The following is a 17,674-nucleotide window of genomic DNA, read 5'->3' as shown; positions in this document are numbered from 1 at the left end:
TGCTGAGTGTTTTCAGCAGAAGGCTGTCAAATATGACAAGCACTACTTTGACAAACAAGGTAGCTCTTTAAAGGGATATCTTGATAGTACTGAAAAGCCAGTTGCTCAGACTTCTTCATTATTATGCAATGGAACATTGATATGATGGAGGCTGGTAAATAGAATTTAATGTCACTTTCTCTTAAATGTACAAAAATTATCCCCCTCCTTTAGAATAATCAAACAACCAGAGTTAAATGCGAAGTTTACCCACGTCTTTCCATCCTTATGCTCTCTACTTCCCTTTTGTGTATATCCGTTATGACAGGGTCTCTGCATGATGTCATTCTAGGTTTTCAGGCTTGGAGCACAAGACAGACTCATAATTTACCATGGGCCATGGTAAATTTTGCATTTCCTAACTTGTTAGTACTTGGCTTCATAATCTAAAGGATATGATTCTTATGTTAGTGTTTAGACTAAACTACTGTATAACCCATTTATGGTATTGAAAACCTCTTATACTTTGTGTAATAGATTGTGTAGCTAACAGGTGACAGGCTTTAGTCTATTGTGTAGATGTGTTAGCATTGCTTGGCCCCCCTCTTTCTAAACATTTAATCTGGCAGTCTGGGTTTTCCTTGTCATGGAAGGTTTTCAGCAAGTGTGGTTGTTCCCAACCTTTACTCCCCATCCTCCAATACTGCATAAAGGATTACCTAGCATCTTCCAGTTAAGACTTGGCTGGGATGTAATGCTTTCTTCCCTCTTCTACTCTTAGTTTTATATTGCCTTTTATATTGACCATACTACTTACATTTTTTGGAATATAGCATTTCATTAGGTTTCAGGGTTTTCTGAGTTATTTTGGACAAACATTCTTCCCTTTCAAACGCTTTGCTTCATTTTGACCATCAGTCTGGCTGTATGCTGATTTTTGAGAATATGAAGGAAGACATGCAAATTATGTTAGACTGCTTTTTAACCATCACAAACTACATGAAAGAAACTAGTGGAGGAAAATAGTACAGCTGATGTTTGTTCTTAAGTAAACAAACTTGTGGTCTTTCTGTTTCCAGTCTGAATTTGAGAGAATGCATCTTTATTTGCAGTGTTATACTTTCAAATTGTTTTCTGAGCATTGGTCTTTAATTAGCACGTTAGCTAGTCCCAGACAGACCACAGTAGTTAAATGCTTGTTGCTGCTAGTGCTGCGTATACATTAAGGCACTCATTAATTCTGCTGAATGCACATAAGCAGCAGAGAAAATGTTTGGCAGCGAAGCCCTTTGTCATTTGGACAGAGGAAGGGACAGGCTCTGGTGGTCTATAGCTGTTTGTGCTCTAGCAGCTTGCAGGGTTCAAGCAAAGTATTTTTGGTCACATTTACTGCGATGTGTTCTTGTTCTTTCTTCAGGGGCACGTGTTGGATTTGATTTGCAGAAGTTACGAAATCAGAACTGTAGAATAATCAGCAGCTTGCTCTAAAAGCAGAGGGTTAAGAGCATTCACTAAATGGCTGCAAAGTAATCTGTTCTACAGATAACCTGAGCTCATGGCCATGGCTGCGGTGGAGTGTACTTGTCCCTTTTGTGACTGGGTAGGCAGCAGTACAGCGGGGAAGGATCTTGCCCTTAGATTGGAATGCAAACTGTAGTGCAAATCCTGTGCTGGGGGTATTAACAAAAGTGTCATAACTGCTGAAGAAATTATTCTACTCCAGTTGGTGCTGACGAGGTCTGAGGAATCGCACTGTTGGAGAGATGTAAACTGCCAGGAATTCAGAAGGATAAGAGGTTTAGCAAACTGACCTAGAAGAGATTGAAAGGATGGTTTCTTTAGTTGGGAAAAGAAGAAAAAGGGACATGATAGCAGCCTTTCAGGTAATGGAAAGCTGTTATCAAGAGGATCACAAAAGACAAGCAGAAGTAAGTCATCTTTGCAGCAAAGATGACTAAGAAAGAGTTTGTATCTTTTCAAGTGATAAAGCACCAGTGTAGACTTTTGGGGGATGTTGAGGAGTACCGCTCATTGGAAGCTTTTGAGAGCAGAGTAGATGCACTTAGTATGCTCATATACTTAACATAAAATGAATTAAATAAACTCAAAGTCCTTCCTGACCTAATATTTCCGTGATTGATATGATATTAGTCAGCCTTGCTGTACAGTAGAGCAAAGTAGTCTTCTACAGTAGTCTTCTACAGAAGAAATGACATGACAATCATTTTTTACAGTCTGTCATAGTACTAAAGTTTTATTTTTAATCTGAAATAGTCTAACTTCACAAATTAATGTTTGTAGAGGTGTTGCTTATAAAACCATAGCTTCCTAGTAAGCCTCAAACTTTATGTTGTGTTAGTGGAAATTCTCCTAGCAGAAGTTCTCCTTAGGGCTACAGAAAAATGTGTGATGTGAACTATCAGTTTTCAAAGTGATTTCTACTTAATTCCTTGCTGCCTAAGCCCATTGTGTATTTTGTAGTGAAGCTTTCAGCTTTTGAAATGGGTCAAAGCTGCAGCTGATACACATTTTTAGGCAATGTCTCCACAAAATGGACCATAAGGCAGGTTGGGTGTTGTACCATGAATTTCTTGCGTACTGTAAGAACAGGGAGTTGCATTAATTCCTGCAGCTAACTGTTACGGATTTTTTTTGTCTTCTGATATCAGACCTTCAGCCCAGATATTCACTGATTACAGAATTGAATTCTGATAAGCGTTCATAGAAAAAATCTAAGATAGAGACATTCACCAGTGAAGTAAAATGAGGGTAAATCTTTTGAGCAAGCAAAGAATCTGAACCCAAACCTGACAGTTTTATACTTTTCCTTAAACTCATTTGGTCTAAAACTTGAGTAAAACAGAAAAACTAAAGCTAAAATCTGTGCTATTGAAAACTGTCTTTGAGAATGTTATGAAGAATGTGACCTCAACTTCTGCAGTATAATACCATTACATATTTTATACATTTTAATGCTTTGCAACGTTTTATTACATTTTGGTCCTTAGTCCTTTGTGTCTTCCCAGAGTGCATTAAACTATTCTGAACAACTGTCTCTGAGTCCCCTGTAAATGTTTTCAATAAACTGAAGATCTATTGCTTGTGAGCAACCTTCAGCATTGCCTGATTGTTATGAACTGCTGATTGTTTTACATTTTTTAGAACACAAATTAGCGACTGAGATTAGACTCCTTCAAGTATTTCTGTGTTCTGAAAAATGACACAATAAAAAGCTTATTGTTACTGCACACATCAGCTCTTTATGTTTTTTTTCAAGTTGCATTTACTTTCTTCACTGGCAAATTACTGCTTTATTACTCTCAGTACAAAAAGCCAAAATAGTTTTGGAAAAATCAAGCTGTTGCTCTGCTGAATACATCAGTAGAATTGCTTGCTGAAGTCTGGTTGGGAGTCTTCATTGTATACAGTGATGAAAAATCCAGAAAACATTATGTCATCTTCTGGATCCAGTTCTTGGCTGGCTTCAGATAATCTTTTGTCTTCATTTCCCATAAGTTTTTTTGTCTTCTGATTTCCTTTTAAAAAAAAAAACCCTCCCCAATTTTCTGGGAATATTAGGCAGATCAGTAAATGGCCTACAAGTAAGAAGTTTTTCCTGTGTTGATCAGGATATCAAGAAGTAATAGCTTAGCTTATTCTTAAGCTTATGCTTATTGAATGTATTTTTGGTGACATAGTTATACCTATGTAAAGCAGAATACTTGTGTGCATCCTTCTGTTTGTACAACAGTGTTTGTAGAAGAAATGGATTTAATGTCATCAGCTGCGCCTCTGCTGGGAAGATCTGTTCTTTTGAGAAATCTTAGTTTCTCCACGTGCCATCTGTATAAAGGCAAATAGACAATGAATACTGTCAGACATGTTCAAAAATACAGACAACCCATGGATTTTTGCCAGAATACACAAAACCACTCTCCACTAAGAACAGAACAGTGACAAATAACTGTTAATTTCCTGAGTGATTTGGTTTAGAGTTTTTTTCCTTTAAAAAAAAAGTCATTAATCAAGAATGGAGTTGGAGTTTCATTCAGATCTTGCTGTACAGAATGCATCCAGTGGCTTGAAAACTGGCCTTTTTTTGATCTGAGATCTGGAAGGGAATTGCTAGGAAAAATGAACAGTAAGCCATGGTACAGCAGTGTACTTTATGCAAAATTGTACTGTTAGCTTGGTTAAAGATGTTCAGGGCTTCTGAAGATCACTGCTGCTGTCAGTGAAATCCAGGGGTGGGCAGCTCCTGTAGAAAACCAGGAACAGGATTCTGCATATGACAAGCTCACTGAAAAGTCTCAAGAGTCTCATTAGGAAAACTTTAATTAGGCACAGCTCTACATGCTATTTCCATAACTTCTTTTTATTAGGAAGAAACACAGATACTTCAGAACCCCACTGAAATGAACACCAGCCTTAATCTTTGAGGCTGGGATTGCTGAAAGCTAACTAGTTAAAACTGTTCTGACTTAAAGTATAAGGGTTTTAAAGCAAGAATCTTAGATTAATAACTTTGCATTAACTTTTGCTCCTCAATCTACACTGAGTGTTCATCTACTCTGTGCAAATCTTACGGCCAATTTGGTGGCTAGCAAATGCGTATTAGTATGAGTAAATCTTTGCACCTTTGAACAAGTGATTACTATAGTATGAGCTAGCTTGGCAAGACCTGTCACTGCAGCTCCAAAGTTCTTGTCAGTGTGCCATGATATGTCTTTTAGCTCTATTCGATCTCCATCCTTGGGCTTAGCTAGATGTATTCTCACTATGTAAATATGGCAGAGTGGTTCCACACTCTCGCTGAAGTACATCACCTCATTATAGCACTGTTGTTGTAGCAACAATGCATCCAGCCCTGTGCAGGTCTGTTTGCCTGGAGTTTAGCTGACCTGAAAAAGAGAACTTTTTTTGAAGATAAACAAGGGACTACATATGTCTAAAGAGCATTTGCTAAATGTCAGAGAAGGATCATACCTGCATGTGGCTGTTCTATTTCTGTTTGTGGTTTGTATGTATGTGCTGTGGTCTGTGAATATAGATTAAGTCTAATGTATGGAGAGTGCACTCATGTTTCTGTACATGTGCAGGCTATCTGAGGTAGACAGTATGCTCAGTAAGTCCAGATGTGTCAGATCTACTGTGCAAATATAATAGAATTGATCTGCTCATGTGTAGTAAATAAAATATATCCAGAATGTATCCAGATGTGCATTGGTCCCATCCAGAATTTTTGCATGCTCCTGGAGTTGCCAGAAACCCTGAATCCTGAAGAAATGTCCCAAATCCTTGAAATTCTTCTTGGAGAAAATTTCGGGATTGCTTGGTAGCCTTATTTTGCGTTGGTGGTAATGATTCAATAACAAAATCAATTAGCTGAAGAAGACTTATAAAACTACAAAGGATTAAAATGAGCCTCCTGGAAAGACGATGCAGCTGATCTCTGCAATGAGGACTTTGTGAAGACTTCTTCAGAATGTGGCCTTAAGTCGAATAATGCCCAAGGAAGCCTAGGCCATAAGACCAGCCATTACCTTTACGACAGGGTGATAGCTCTCCTAGATGAAAACAGCTGCTTAGGCAACAGTGTATATCAATTCATTATTTTATGTGAATAACCCACACTATGGATCTGCCCCAAGAAGCTTTGTGCTCCAACTATCCGCACTCATTCTGAAGGACTGGAGTAGAATGGCACCCTGAAGCACCTAAAATAGAGATGTTCACATCCTGCTCTACCTAAAAGCTCTTTGCCTGTCTTTCTTTTCCCTGGCATACTGTGTGCTGACCACCTATTCAACCATGGTGCATTCAAATACATTACAACTGACTTCATTATGAACAAGCCTTTTGCTGGGTGAAATGTTAATATTATGTCCTTCACCACGCTTCACTGCCTGCTGAGCAGTGCATACAACAAATTTGCCTAACCTTTGATTCTTTCTTCTTGTCTTTTCTGTAAGACTCAAACATTATAAAGTGTTAACATGAAAAATTCTGCTATATCCACATTACAGACCTTCTTATTAGGGATTTATGATGCCCTCTGCTTTCTCTGGGCTTTGGGCTTTCTGCATCTGCCCCTGTAGGAAAGTGCTGAATAACATAATTCTGACAGTATCCACTCATGCACTCTGGTATTGACTTTTTCCTGTAGTCAGTTTTAGTTGGGTGTTTCTACATCCCTACAAATGAGAGCAACTTGATTGAATATTTAATGAAAAAAATATGTTCCACTTTGGTGCTAAATTATTATGCTTGCTTAAGTTCAAATTAGCATCTATACACAATTCATATTCTTGTATTAGGTGGTGTGTGAATCTCTCTGGTTTTGGCCTAATAGGCAGCTGCTGAGTAACTGGAGGAAATCAAACTAAAGACTCCCTTATCGTGAAAGGGCTGGCCAACAGCCAGAAGAAGTAAGCAAATGTGTTTAACTTAACAATGCTTCTACCTTTTCTCAGGACCACAATAATCTTTTGTAAAATGCTGGATAGTGATTCCCAGATGTGGGGTCAATGGTAGAAAGATGAATAGCAAGTGCTTACAAAGTTGGTTGCAAGTTGTTTTAGCAAATGAAATATAGACAACCAAACTAAATTGGTGAGCTGAGAAATCTACCACTGAATTCTCTACATATTGTTGCCATTCATATGCAGATCTCTCAAGGCCTCTTTCAAACCTTTTGCTGTGATCATATAATGTGAAAATGGAGCCTGACAGCTCAGCAGTGAAACTGAGGATTTTGTATGTAGCACTTCCTTCCTTTCTATTGAGAATAAATATGATAAATCTAAATCAATTATTTGTGGCGGACTTGAGATGATAAACTGTAAAGGTTGCATCAATGTCATTCAGAATCCAAATATCATTCACCAGAAGTTCAGTTTAAAGATATGTGATATCTTCTGCCAGTGTTTTGTGTCTGTTATGGTCACTCGAATTTTATAGCAGGATAGGGTGACAATGTCACCTAGTTATCTGTAAATGGCTCATTTAAGTGGCTGATTCTGTGGTTGTTTCTCTTTATCATCCCTTCGTCTCCTGAAAAGGTTAATGGAAATATATGTTACCAGATTTTTTATTTTTCTCTTTTTCTGGCAAAAGGGTGTGTAAGAGTTCTTGAACTCACCATCCTGAGTACTTGACTTTTAAGAACATGTTGAATAACTGAAGAGGAGCAATGTGCTGTAAAGATGCAACTCATTTCTTCTAAACTTGTCCTTTTTTCTCTTTTTTTGATTATCATGGGTACTCATTGTTTCTGTATAAATCGGCTCCTAGACTAATCTCAACTCCCACTGAAACTAGTGACCATACCTCTGCAGGTTGACTTCACTTTTCCTTTGGCACAAATCTTTTGACTGAAGGTTGTTGAAGGCAAATTATGTCGCTATAACAAATGACCCTGGAAACCAATGGTAGGGCTCTTGTGTAATGTGAGTGAATGAGATGAATGACCTGGGAGGTAAGTAATGGGTATCTCTGAAGACTGGCTGATAGACACCTACGGGAATGGCAATGAATACTGAATACAGAAGATTTTATATCTTTAACAAGTAATGTAAAAGAGGGTGCTCTCTTCCATCAATGAGTTTTCTTGTCTAGTAAGAAAATGGAGGGCTGCATTTATATTTTGCCTTCAGCTGCAAGTCTGGAGTGATACTGCACCAACACTGCAAGAGATGAAAGAAGATTGTGCAGAATACATGTTACTGGAAGAATATCCTCACCAAAGTGGCCAACAGTATGTCTTCAGTGTTCTCATGTGCCTCAGATTGGGGGTATAATACGAACAAGGAATACGGTCTAGTCTAGATTTAACATAAATGAGTTAAGGATTTGAGAAAATAGAAAGCCTGCCTCTCTCTTTTAAAGTTTTGAGTATAGCACTTTTGAAAACACACTGTATATTATTCATACTGTGGTGGGGAAGATTAGGATTTACCCACGTTTTCAAAAGCTGAAGTCAAGGTTTAAATAGCACTAAAACTTTTCTCCAGGCTTTCCAGGGTAATGCAATTATTGCATAGACAAAGACTTTTTGGTTAAATTAAAGGAATATTGAACTTTGCATGTTGAGATGTACAGCTAAGAAAAACAGAACACTAATATTACAATCTTTTATGATATATGTTGTAGATTAATGAAGTAAAAGAATCCATGTAGTTTTACTAGTGAAAGAAAAGGCATATGTTTTAACAAACGTGACTGGATTTGTTTTTTGTAATCAGAATTCCTTGTAAGAGAATAAATATTTATATATATATATGTATATAAGCCCTTTCAAAACATGGGGCTTTAATACCTCACTTTTGCAACAGTAGCATTTCTTGCAGAGCTGTTAGTATGCTGTACCAGTGCTCTAGCTTTGATTTCAGCCCATTGTGTTTAATCTCTAAACACAGGAATGTTTTTTCAAAAATTGTTTCTCTTTTTCAAAGTTACTTCTGAGTAGAAAAGGAGTACTTCTTAATTGTTATAGAGATGAATGAAAATGTAATTGTGCAAGAAATAAGAGGGTTTTAGTTCAGGAAGCAAAGCTGGAAAATGATAACATGCAATTGCTGAGAAGCTGTACTTAACATCTTCCCGTCACATGGAGTAGCCTTTAAATTTTATCAGCAGCCTTTAAGTTAAAATAAAATTTCATTCCTTTTAGAAATATTAAGAATTCCAGATCCAGTAACAGTAAGCCTCAAACCATTCATTTATTGTTTCATTATTCTAGTGCACAAGAACAACACCATTTGGAAGTACTGTAAAGTGTTTGTGTAAAGATTAATAAACAGCAAGCAAAATCCCCCTTAGATTTTGCATGACCTTCAGAAAAGCCAAGAGCAAAGGTCTCAAATGCAATCTTTCTAAAACTTGAAAGTTCAGAGTGTGTGGTTCAAGTCACTGGTATTTCTGCTTATGAGACTTCCAGTTAAATGTCCTTTTCCACAGCAATAGAGTGCTTGCTGTATAGCCCCTCCTCTCTTTTGGCAGAGAGCCAGTTTTCCTCCTGGTTTTGGTAAATTCACACTGTGATAAGATGATTTAGTAACTAAAAATGTTATTAAAACAACTCGTGTGTACCTCGGTAGTGAAGCAGCCAAATGTGGAGTTGGGTTACTGCTGTTGGGGTGCCATGGGGGCTCCCGGGGCCAGTGTCGGGGGGCTGCTGGTGGGGCAGGGCTGGGCCCGGCTGCCAGGGCAGGGGCCAGGGGGCCCGTGGCTGGGCAGGGGCCAGGCCACTGCAAGGCTGGAGCTGGCACGTTGTGGGGCAGCGACAGCCCTAGGCTGGGCTGAGATGGGGCCTGGGCTGAGCGGGGGGCAGGGAGGAGGCTGGGGGTGGGCAGGGACTGGCAGGGCTGGGAGATCTGACGATTGCTGTGCTATCCTGGAGTCAGTATGATCTGATTTTTTTCATAAAATAATCTTTTTTCATCTCTATATCTCATAGAAACCCTGTATGTTCAGAGGTCTGTCTCAGAATCGTGATTATTTTTTGCTTGCCTTACTATAAGCCTGATAATATTGACTTCCTTACTTGAAGGTCTATTCCCTGCCATCCTCAACCTGGCCAGCAATGCCCACATCTCCACCAACGCCACCTGCGGGGAGCAGGGGCCAGAGATGTTCTGCAAGCTGGTGGAGCACGTCCCGGGACGGCCTCTGCGCAATGCCCAGTGCCGTGTCTGTGACCGCAACAGCGCCAATCCCAAAGGCAAGCTTCCTGGGTTTCTTTTCCATTGGTTTGTGTGGTTCTTTTCGACCCTCCCTGTGAATACAGGGTGTATTGGGGTCATGTGCTTAGTACTTTTGATCTTTATTCTATGTGAGTGAAACTACCTTTGAGCAAAGGGCCAGCAGAACGTGTGAATACCTTAAATCACCCTGAAGTACTTCAGGGTCTGATGTCAGCCTGTTGTCTGGAGGCAAATTTCAACTTCTGCTTCTTTGTGAGAGAAAATAATTGTACTCAGCATGGAGTAGATGTACTGGGCTAGAGGAAATACACTGAGTTGTATTTTTAAGAGATTTTTATGTTTTTGCTTTAAAACAGAGCAACACCCGATTTCTAGTGCAATTGATGGTACCAATAATTGGTGGCAAAGTCCCAGCATTCAGAATGGGAGGCAGTACCACTGGGTCACTATCACCCTGGATCTCAGGCAGGTGAGTAGCATTGAGCACTGTGTCGCTTATTTTTACGTAGGATATAAGCCCCTGCAGTTGACTGCAATTCTCCGTGAGTGTTCAGATTGTGGGATATTTAGCAGTTAGTCGTTCAGTAGCACCTATGAGCCAGACAGTTAAAGCTGGCTATGAAGCGATGATTTTAAACAAATGGGTTTTTCAATCATTTGTTCAGGAACACCTTGGAAATTTTATTCCTATGAGATTGAAACGCGAGTGACTGTATTTTGAAGCAAATGAACCATGGGTTGTTCTGATTCATGAGACTGCAACAGCTGTGCCTGTTTGGATGAGCGAGCTTGCAACAGCGTTCCCTCTGTCCTAATGTTCTCTTTCTGTCTGACCCTGCTGTCTTTCCCCCCTAATTCTCTGATTTTTTTTTTTCTCCGCCTTTGATTTTAGGCAAGTTGCTTGAATGTCTAGATTATCAAAGTCTTATTTTCAGGCAGGAAACTGTTTTCAAGGTATAGTTGTCATAGGTGCAGATATTATATGTCAGGATACATCCGTTTCTGTTTATTAACTGTAACTATCACACTGACTGTACAGTTTCTTAATAAAAGAGAGTAAATGGTTTGGAGTAGGACATAATAAAACTGTTTGTCATTTACTGTAAGAAAGCAGAACCCAATGTATTTCCAAATATGAACTCTTTTGATCCGTGTTTACATTGTATGTCAGATACTGAGCTTTGGAGGAGGGAAGAAAAACAAGTGACATGGGGGACTACTGTATTTACATCAATTATCTCACAGCAGATCTCATTTCAAGTCTTCTGTTTACGTTGTATATATTTTTCTCAGTATTTCTGCATATTTACATTAAATATCTAAACCAGTTAATGCAATGTAATGGTCAGATTAAAGTGTAAAAGGTCAGAAAGTTCAGTTGCAAGAGCTCCAGAACCCTTGAAACATGCAGACTCTCCTGTCAGCTCAAGGATATGATCGGGACTAGAAAACAAAACACACTTAAAATGGGGCAGAGTTAATGTTGCTGAAAGAAATGTTACTTGCCACTTTTATTGCTTTTCTTCTGACTGGCCCTGATAACTGTTTTGCTGGAAGAAGCACTGGGGAGAAACACTCTGGATTATTTCTTCTGTGGACTTCTGCGCTGAGTTGTCCTGATGAGCTAGGGTTTGTATCTCTAAGCTGTGATTTTGAGCCTGTGGAGGTTGGAACTATGTGGAGAGAAGGTGGTTCCTCTGCTTTGGTACTTCACAGCAAAACTTGGAGGGATTTTTTCCCTCCTCCTAGTTTATAATATTCTTAGGGAGGAGACTGCTAGTCTGCACAGACCATTTGCTAATTTGTTAGTTTGTCAGCTGGACATGGAAGATGTAGAAGTCTCTTACCCTTTCATTCCAAGAAGGAAAGAGACAAAATTATTTCCGACCTCATATTTTTGTTTGCTTTTTCTTGTTGTTTTGCTTTGAAGAGATGTGTGCATTGACCTATGCGAACTGTTTGAAAGTCACAGCTTAACAGTGGTATGGATTATTAATATGAGGATGCTTCTAAAATCATGGAGAAGCTGTGTTATTAACCAGAAAATGCATACTTGAGATGTACGGTTGGTAATCTCTAGACTCTGAGTGAAAGTTATTTTAAAGGTTAATGCAGAAGGTTTAACTTTAATTTTTTTTTTTTTTTTTAATGTAGCAGAGGTTAAACGAGTGCTCAGTTTGCTCTTTAATTAGAAAGCAGAAATGTTGGAAAAATAATCATAGGTTACCTTTTGTCAGCAACAGAAGGTTTGGATAGGACTTTCTTGTTGTTTGAATAGTTGACTTTGTGTTTGGTTTGGACAAACAGAAAGGAAGAATGAGGGAGGGAGGAATGCCCTCTTTTTATCCTCCTAGAACATTTTTACTTGGGAAACAGACCAGCCGGCTGCCCTCTAAATTTTTTATTCTCCAGACTTAGCACTGATGTTTCCCCAAATACATATCTTTCCTCTCCTGACCCATGCTCAGTTTCACTAATTTGATTTGAAAAGTTTCCCCCAAGGGCCTTTCTTCTGTGTTTTCCTTAGAGCGTTTGAGAGACAGAAGGCATCTAGGACTATGCAACTTGAATGTAAATTACTATTCAGTGAGGCAGGATTTGGTTAATAAAGATTGCTTGGAGTCAATGAGTTATTAGAGCTGACTGGGTGTACTAACTTTTAGTGAGTCAGCATAAGTAAAGAGTAACAAAGGATACACCTATGTGAAGGACTTTAGTGATTTTAGTAACTGTTTACTTAAAAAATTTCCTTTGAACTAGTATACTCTTGCAGAGTATTTTACACTTCCCATTTTAGTGGAACTTTAGAAGTATTCCTGAAAATCAGTGCTTCTAGCTGTATGCATTGCTGTATATATTTAGCATTGGTACTTTTTTTTTTTAAATGTTTCAAGACTTGTGCATTAAATCTGTGTGTTAAAGTGAATATGGCCTTTAATTTTCCTTGACAGAATACATTCACCCCCTTTTGTGATGTGCAGAATGACCATCTGATCATTATATACAATTCCTGAGTAATTACTGAAAGTTATAACAATAGGAGGAATGAATCACTTCTTGGAGATTATTGCCACTGTACAGCATGTAGAGCACAGAGATGCAACCCAGCAGTCAGGGCTGGTGAGTGCTGGCAGGTAGCCTAGGCTGGCAAACACAGGGGGAAGCTGATGAAAACTCTTCGCTTCAGTTTACTCTAGGTGAAGTTCTGGCAGCAGTCTGTGTCCGTTGGCTGCATTCAACTCTTGGCTCAAGGTAGAAGGGAACAGAGAATATTCTTTCAGCTAATATTCTACCTTGCACTTAGTTTATTTAGCCTAAAAACAGCTGCACAAAAGAGCAGCTTGATGGAGTCTAGTTAAGAAAAAAGAACTGGCTAATAAAATCAGGCTCTAAATTGCTCTTTAGATCTTTCTCCTTTGGAATCTATGTGCTGTTTATAACAAATGCTAAGCATTTTGTATAGGTACATCACAATTTTGTAGCTCACCTGGATCATGAAAACTAGGTACGTGTATTCTGGCTTGTCTTTCAGTCTTCCCAGGCCCAGATGTGTGATAATGTTTTTCTTTTTTTCTTTCCATTAAATGTTTGGCAAAGATCCAGAGTTGAGAAAAGAGTAGTTTAGCAATGAGGTGTAGTATTGATATACAAGTGTTGATATACCAAGATTTGATTTATGATCTTTTGTTTCCTATGCTGGTAGTTCTGTGGACACAAAATACACAGCAGCGGTTTAAGACAGAAACAGCATTTATGCTTGAGTATGAGTTTTCTGTCCAGTTACTTTGCAAAATGGTAATGAATTAAAATATTGATTATTATAAATGTCAGTAGTGTGCTTGGTCCACCTGTAAAAACTGTCTCTTTCGCACCATTAAATGAAGAATGCTTTCCTCAGTATTACTACTATGCTTGAGGCTTTCAAAGGTATTTAAGGGTGCTTTGTGCTAGATATAGCAGAAGGACAGAAGTTTGTACATCACAAAGTTTTTGAACTGGTAAGTGAGATCAGTTGTTCTTAGAAGGCCCCAAATACCAAGTTGTAAAAACCTCTCCTCCTCTGATTAATTCATAGCTCATTAATATTTCATGAATACTGGATTACTACTCAGAGGCTGACGTAAGTTTAATTTATAGTTTCTGCTATCAGAAAGCCAAATATAGTGGTAATAATATTTACACTTTGTACAGAGCTTTCATCTTGAATTTACTTGTCAAGAAGAGATTCTGTAGGGACAAATCCTTATCTGATGTAAAAAGATACTGTTTGGTTGACTTCGCTGGACCAATGCCAGTTTATGCTACCTGACAAGTTTCCTTAAAGCCTTTTGTTGCTTTAAAACTGATGACACAAGATTCAGGGTGCTCATCCTCATATTCTTATAATCCCCTTCTTGAGTAAAATGAACTTATCCTCTCTTCCAAAGAAATTGGTGCACATAATGAATCAAGATCATATAGAAAAGATAATTCAGGAGATTAGAGACCCTGCTGGGCATAGACCAGTGTGTGCTCTAACATCACAAACTCCTTGGAGGAAAACATAGCAAACAATTGCTAGGCCTCACAGTCTGTAATAAGATCCTGAAGCAAAGTTGATTCCTTAAAAAGACATTTCTATGAACAGTACAGGCTGATACTCAGCATATCCCTTCCTGTAGGCTCCTACTTTCTGAAAGTTTGCATAGATTCACTTTAGCCTTTTCTGCCAGTAAAATGAAATCTGAGAAAAAGAATCTCTTCTGGTAACCAGATGTAGTCTTGAAACAACTGAGCAGAACAGATTTTGCACCACAAGCCTTGTCAAGCCATTTTGAAAAATATTTCTGTTTTTTAGATTGCCTTTCTACACTAACCCTGAAGGAAAAGATTTAGCTGAATATATAAAACTTGGAGAAACCAGTCTGCCAAGAGCCTTGCATTCTTCCAGGCTTGTTCGTTTAGCAGCCTTCTGCATTATATGGTTTACATTATGCTAGTGTGGTTTCAGCAAGGTATGCAATAGCACACTGAATGAGATCCTGAAGTCCTGAATTTATATCCTCATTTTAGTTTTTTTCAAGGTCTGGTAGAATTTAGATTTGAATCAGGATGTAGATTTGAACTAGCAGTTAGTCCCTCTGTTCATAGTAGGTTAAACTTTTCCAAAATTTAGGAAAGTTAATCTGTTGGGACTCATCTTTCCCTTTAACGTTTCAGTTTTGGAGACTGGGGCTCATATAGCATTAGTTATGAAAAGACAGAATCTTCCCTTACAGTTTTCTCCATTCATGTAAATTGAAAAATATAACTGAGAGTCTCTATCTAAAAGGACTCCAGAGAAGACTGTGCTTGCCAGGGCATGTACTTGTGTGGGCTTTAGAGCATTGACCGAGCCCCTGGAAATAGGGAAGTTTGGCTAGCATCTGCTGCATGGCCACTGCTGGCTGAGTTTACAGTCTTGAGCAACACAGTATGCCTGAGCAACCCGATTGCCTGAGGAATGGGGAGAAGGATTTGTTTATAAATCTATTTCAAGAATAATGCACATGGTGCTGCTGGATCTGCATTCAGGGAAACAAGGCTGTTAGGAGAAAGGCTAAAATAAAGCAGAAGTAAATGATGTTACCTTGGTATTGCTGCTACAGAGGTGGTGTTCTTTGGTACAAGTTTACTTGGCTGCTCTTTACAGTCAGGGCTGAAATGCCTGTAAAATGACACTTTCTAATCTATGGCTGCTTGGGAATTGCTAACTTGCTTTGGCTTGCCCTTTTTACCCTTGTAGCTCAATAAGGAAATTAGTTCTGGGAAAGCTACACAGTCAGATTAAAATGTACAAATCATTAGCTCATGCCGCACAGCTCAAGTTTATCAGGTAGCCAGTTGGTGGACAGTGAATGGAGGTGGAGAGCTGTAGGAAACTGCTTTCAGTGCTGTTCAATCCTGGAGAACTCATAAAAGTAATCTTTAAGGAAGCGCTCTGGGGATGTTGGAAAATCAATTTGCATTACATGCAATTGCTGGTTCAGACTCCTTTCAGGTTGCAGAGGCTCTGGGATGTGAGGTCTCCCAAACCTCTACCTGTTGACCTTCCTTAAAATGTCTGAATCTGCAGGCACTGGGAACACCTACATCCCTGCTTCCCTCTTCATCCCCTTGCTTGGGAAAGCCACCCCTGGGAACACAACTCCTACTGCCTGGTTGTCCTGTGACTTCTTAGTGGCAGAAGCATTTGTACAAAATCCTTTCATTCATATATTTAACCTACATCATTTCAGGGGCTGACAAATTTTCCTGATGTTGCTGATATTCAGTATCCTGTGAATTTACTAATGAAGTATATTTAGGCACTTATGGGCTATGTGTGTAAATGGAAGAGACTCCAGAGGATCCGGGAGAAAAAGAAGACAACAGTTTTCTACACAGGCTGACTGCACATACTTCAATGTTTGCAGAACTGTTCATTGATTTTTGGATACCTCTTTTGGATTCTCAGCTTCAAATGTCTTCATTTCAACTTTTGGTGAACTGTAGCTATGCAGGAAAAATCAGTCCTTAGATGAGTGCCAAACATGGCTGCTATGCTTCAGGAAAAAAATTGACTTTATGATGTGATGATAAAATGAAGTAGGATACATGAACAATTGCTGTGAAAATCTTTCTCTTTAATTGGCTTTCCCCCTCATTCCCCCTAACTCCAAAAACTTGTTATTCAGACTGAATTTAATGTTTGTACTCTTGTGAATATTACCTACTTTTATTTCTGTAGCAGTGGCTGCAGTTATAGCTTCTGATGAAGGATAACTCATTGTTACTAGTTGAAACTGGGTTTAAAACAAGCTACATCAGCTGCAGACTATAATGGGTCTTGAAAAATCTCCATGTAATCAAAAGTGGATCGTTTGTTGTTCAGTCGACTGTGTAATAAGCATGGAAGCATTTTAGTTGATGATAGCAAACAGAGAGGAAAAATAAATATATAAAGAAAAGAGGTATAAAGAGACTTTGAAGAAAACTTTCTCCCATGTCTCTGAAGAAAATTGGTGTTCTAGTCTTGCATCTTTTGTGCATTTGAAAGAGATGATTAACTTCAAAGGAACTTTTAGGTGCATGGCAATTCCTTCTTCAGCTCTCTTCTGTGTGATGAAGAAAATGCACATACAAATAAGTGTTTTTTGCTGGCTCCAGCTTAGGGATATTGAAATGATGACACCCCAAATTCTGCTTGTGCCTAACCCAGTGTAAAACAGATATATAAATCAACTACTGCAAAGAGAATTAATGAGATCCAGGTGGTGTGTAGGGAATTACAGTTGCTTGACTCAGTCTGCCTGAATTCCATTCTTTTCAATGTAAAAGCATATATTTTAATGTTTTCTCGGTTGGAGCTTGTTGATATCAAATACGTTTTATTTATAGGTACTCTTCCCTGCACAGAAGCTGGATTATAGTTCTTGGTTTTCACTTTGATCAAATTTGGAGACTGTGCTGTAAGACAAAGAATTTGCAAGCCCTGTAGAAATTTTATTTCCAAGACTGTAATACTGTGACTAAACAGTAAGCTGGCTTCTCTTTGTTTATGTCTGCTTTGTGTTGCTGAAATGCCATAGAAGTCAGCAGACAAAATCCTTGGTTTATGTAAATTTTCATATTTATTGAAACAACTGGAAATACTTCTGTTTATACATGCTTGATGTCTGCCTCAAAGGATACAATTGGAGTGCCTGAAAAGAAAATCAGACCAAGTGAATATCAAGTTGTAAGTTATGTCTGAATTTTAATCAAAACTGAGTTCATAGGTATCACCATAGGTATACCTGAGATAGGTGTCACCAAAACTTTTTCCCTCTCATGTCTGCAAATCTCCTAAGCAAAGCTCTGTTCACTTAAAGATTTTTTTTTTCAAAGTCGCTTCCTGAATTGCACACACAATACAATCACTATTTATATGTTTATTTCTCTATTCAGCTTTTAGATGGCAAATGCTATTCTGGTTCTGGCTTCCATCTGTA

At 38.6% G+C, this 17,674-nt stretch overlaps 1 protein-coding gene across 1 annotated transcript in view; it reads left to right on the top strand.

The window, feature by feature from the left end:
• Window positions 1–17,674, top strand: part of LAMA1 (laminin subunit alpha 1) — a 111,473-nt gene that overhangs the window by 13,906 nt on the left and 79,893 nt on the right. Inside the window, exons 2-3 of the mRNA XM_067290030.1 lie at window positions 9,530–9,700; window positions 10,040–10,152. Of these exons, the coding sequence (XP_067146131.1) occupies window positions 9,530–9,700; window positions 10,040–10,152 (284 nt within the window). The remainder of the gene's footprint in view (window positions 1–9,529; window positions 9,701–10,039; window positions 10,153–17,674) is intronic.

The sequence above is a fragment of the Apteryx mantelli genome, chromosome 2 (assembly GCF_036417845.1).
Source record: "Apteryx mantelli isolate bAptMan1 chromosome 2, bAptMan1.hap1, whole genome shotgun sequence".
In the NCBI taxonomy this organism is placed as follows: Eukaryota; Metazoa; Chordata; class Aves; order Apterygiformes; family Apterygidae; genus Apteryx; species Apteryx mantelli.
This window is presented reverse-complemented; position numbering and strand designations above follow the sequence as displayed.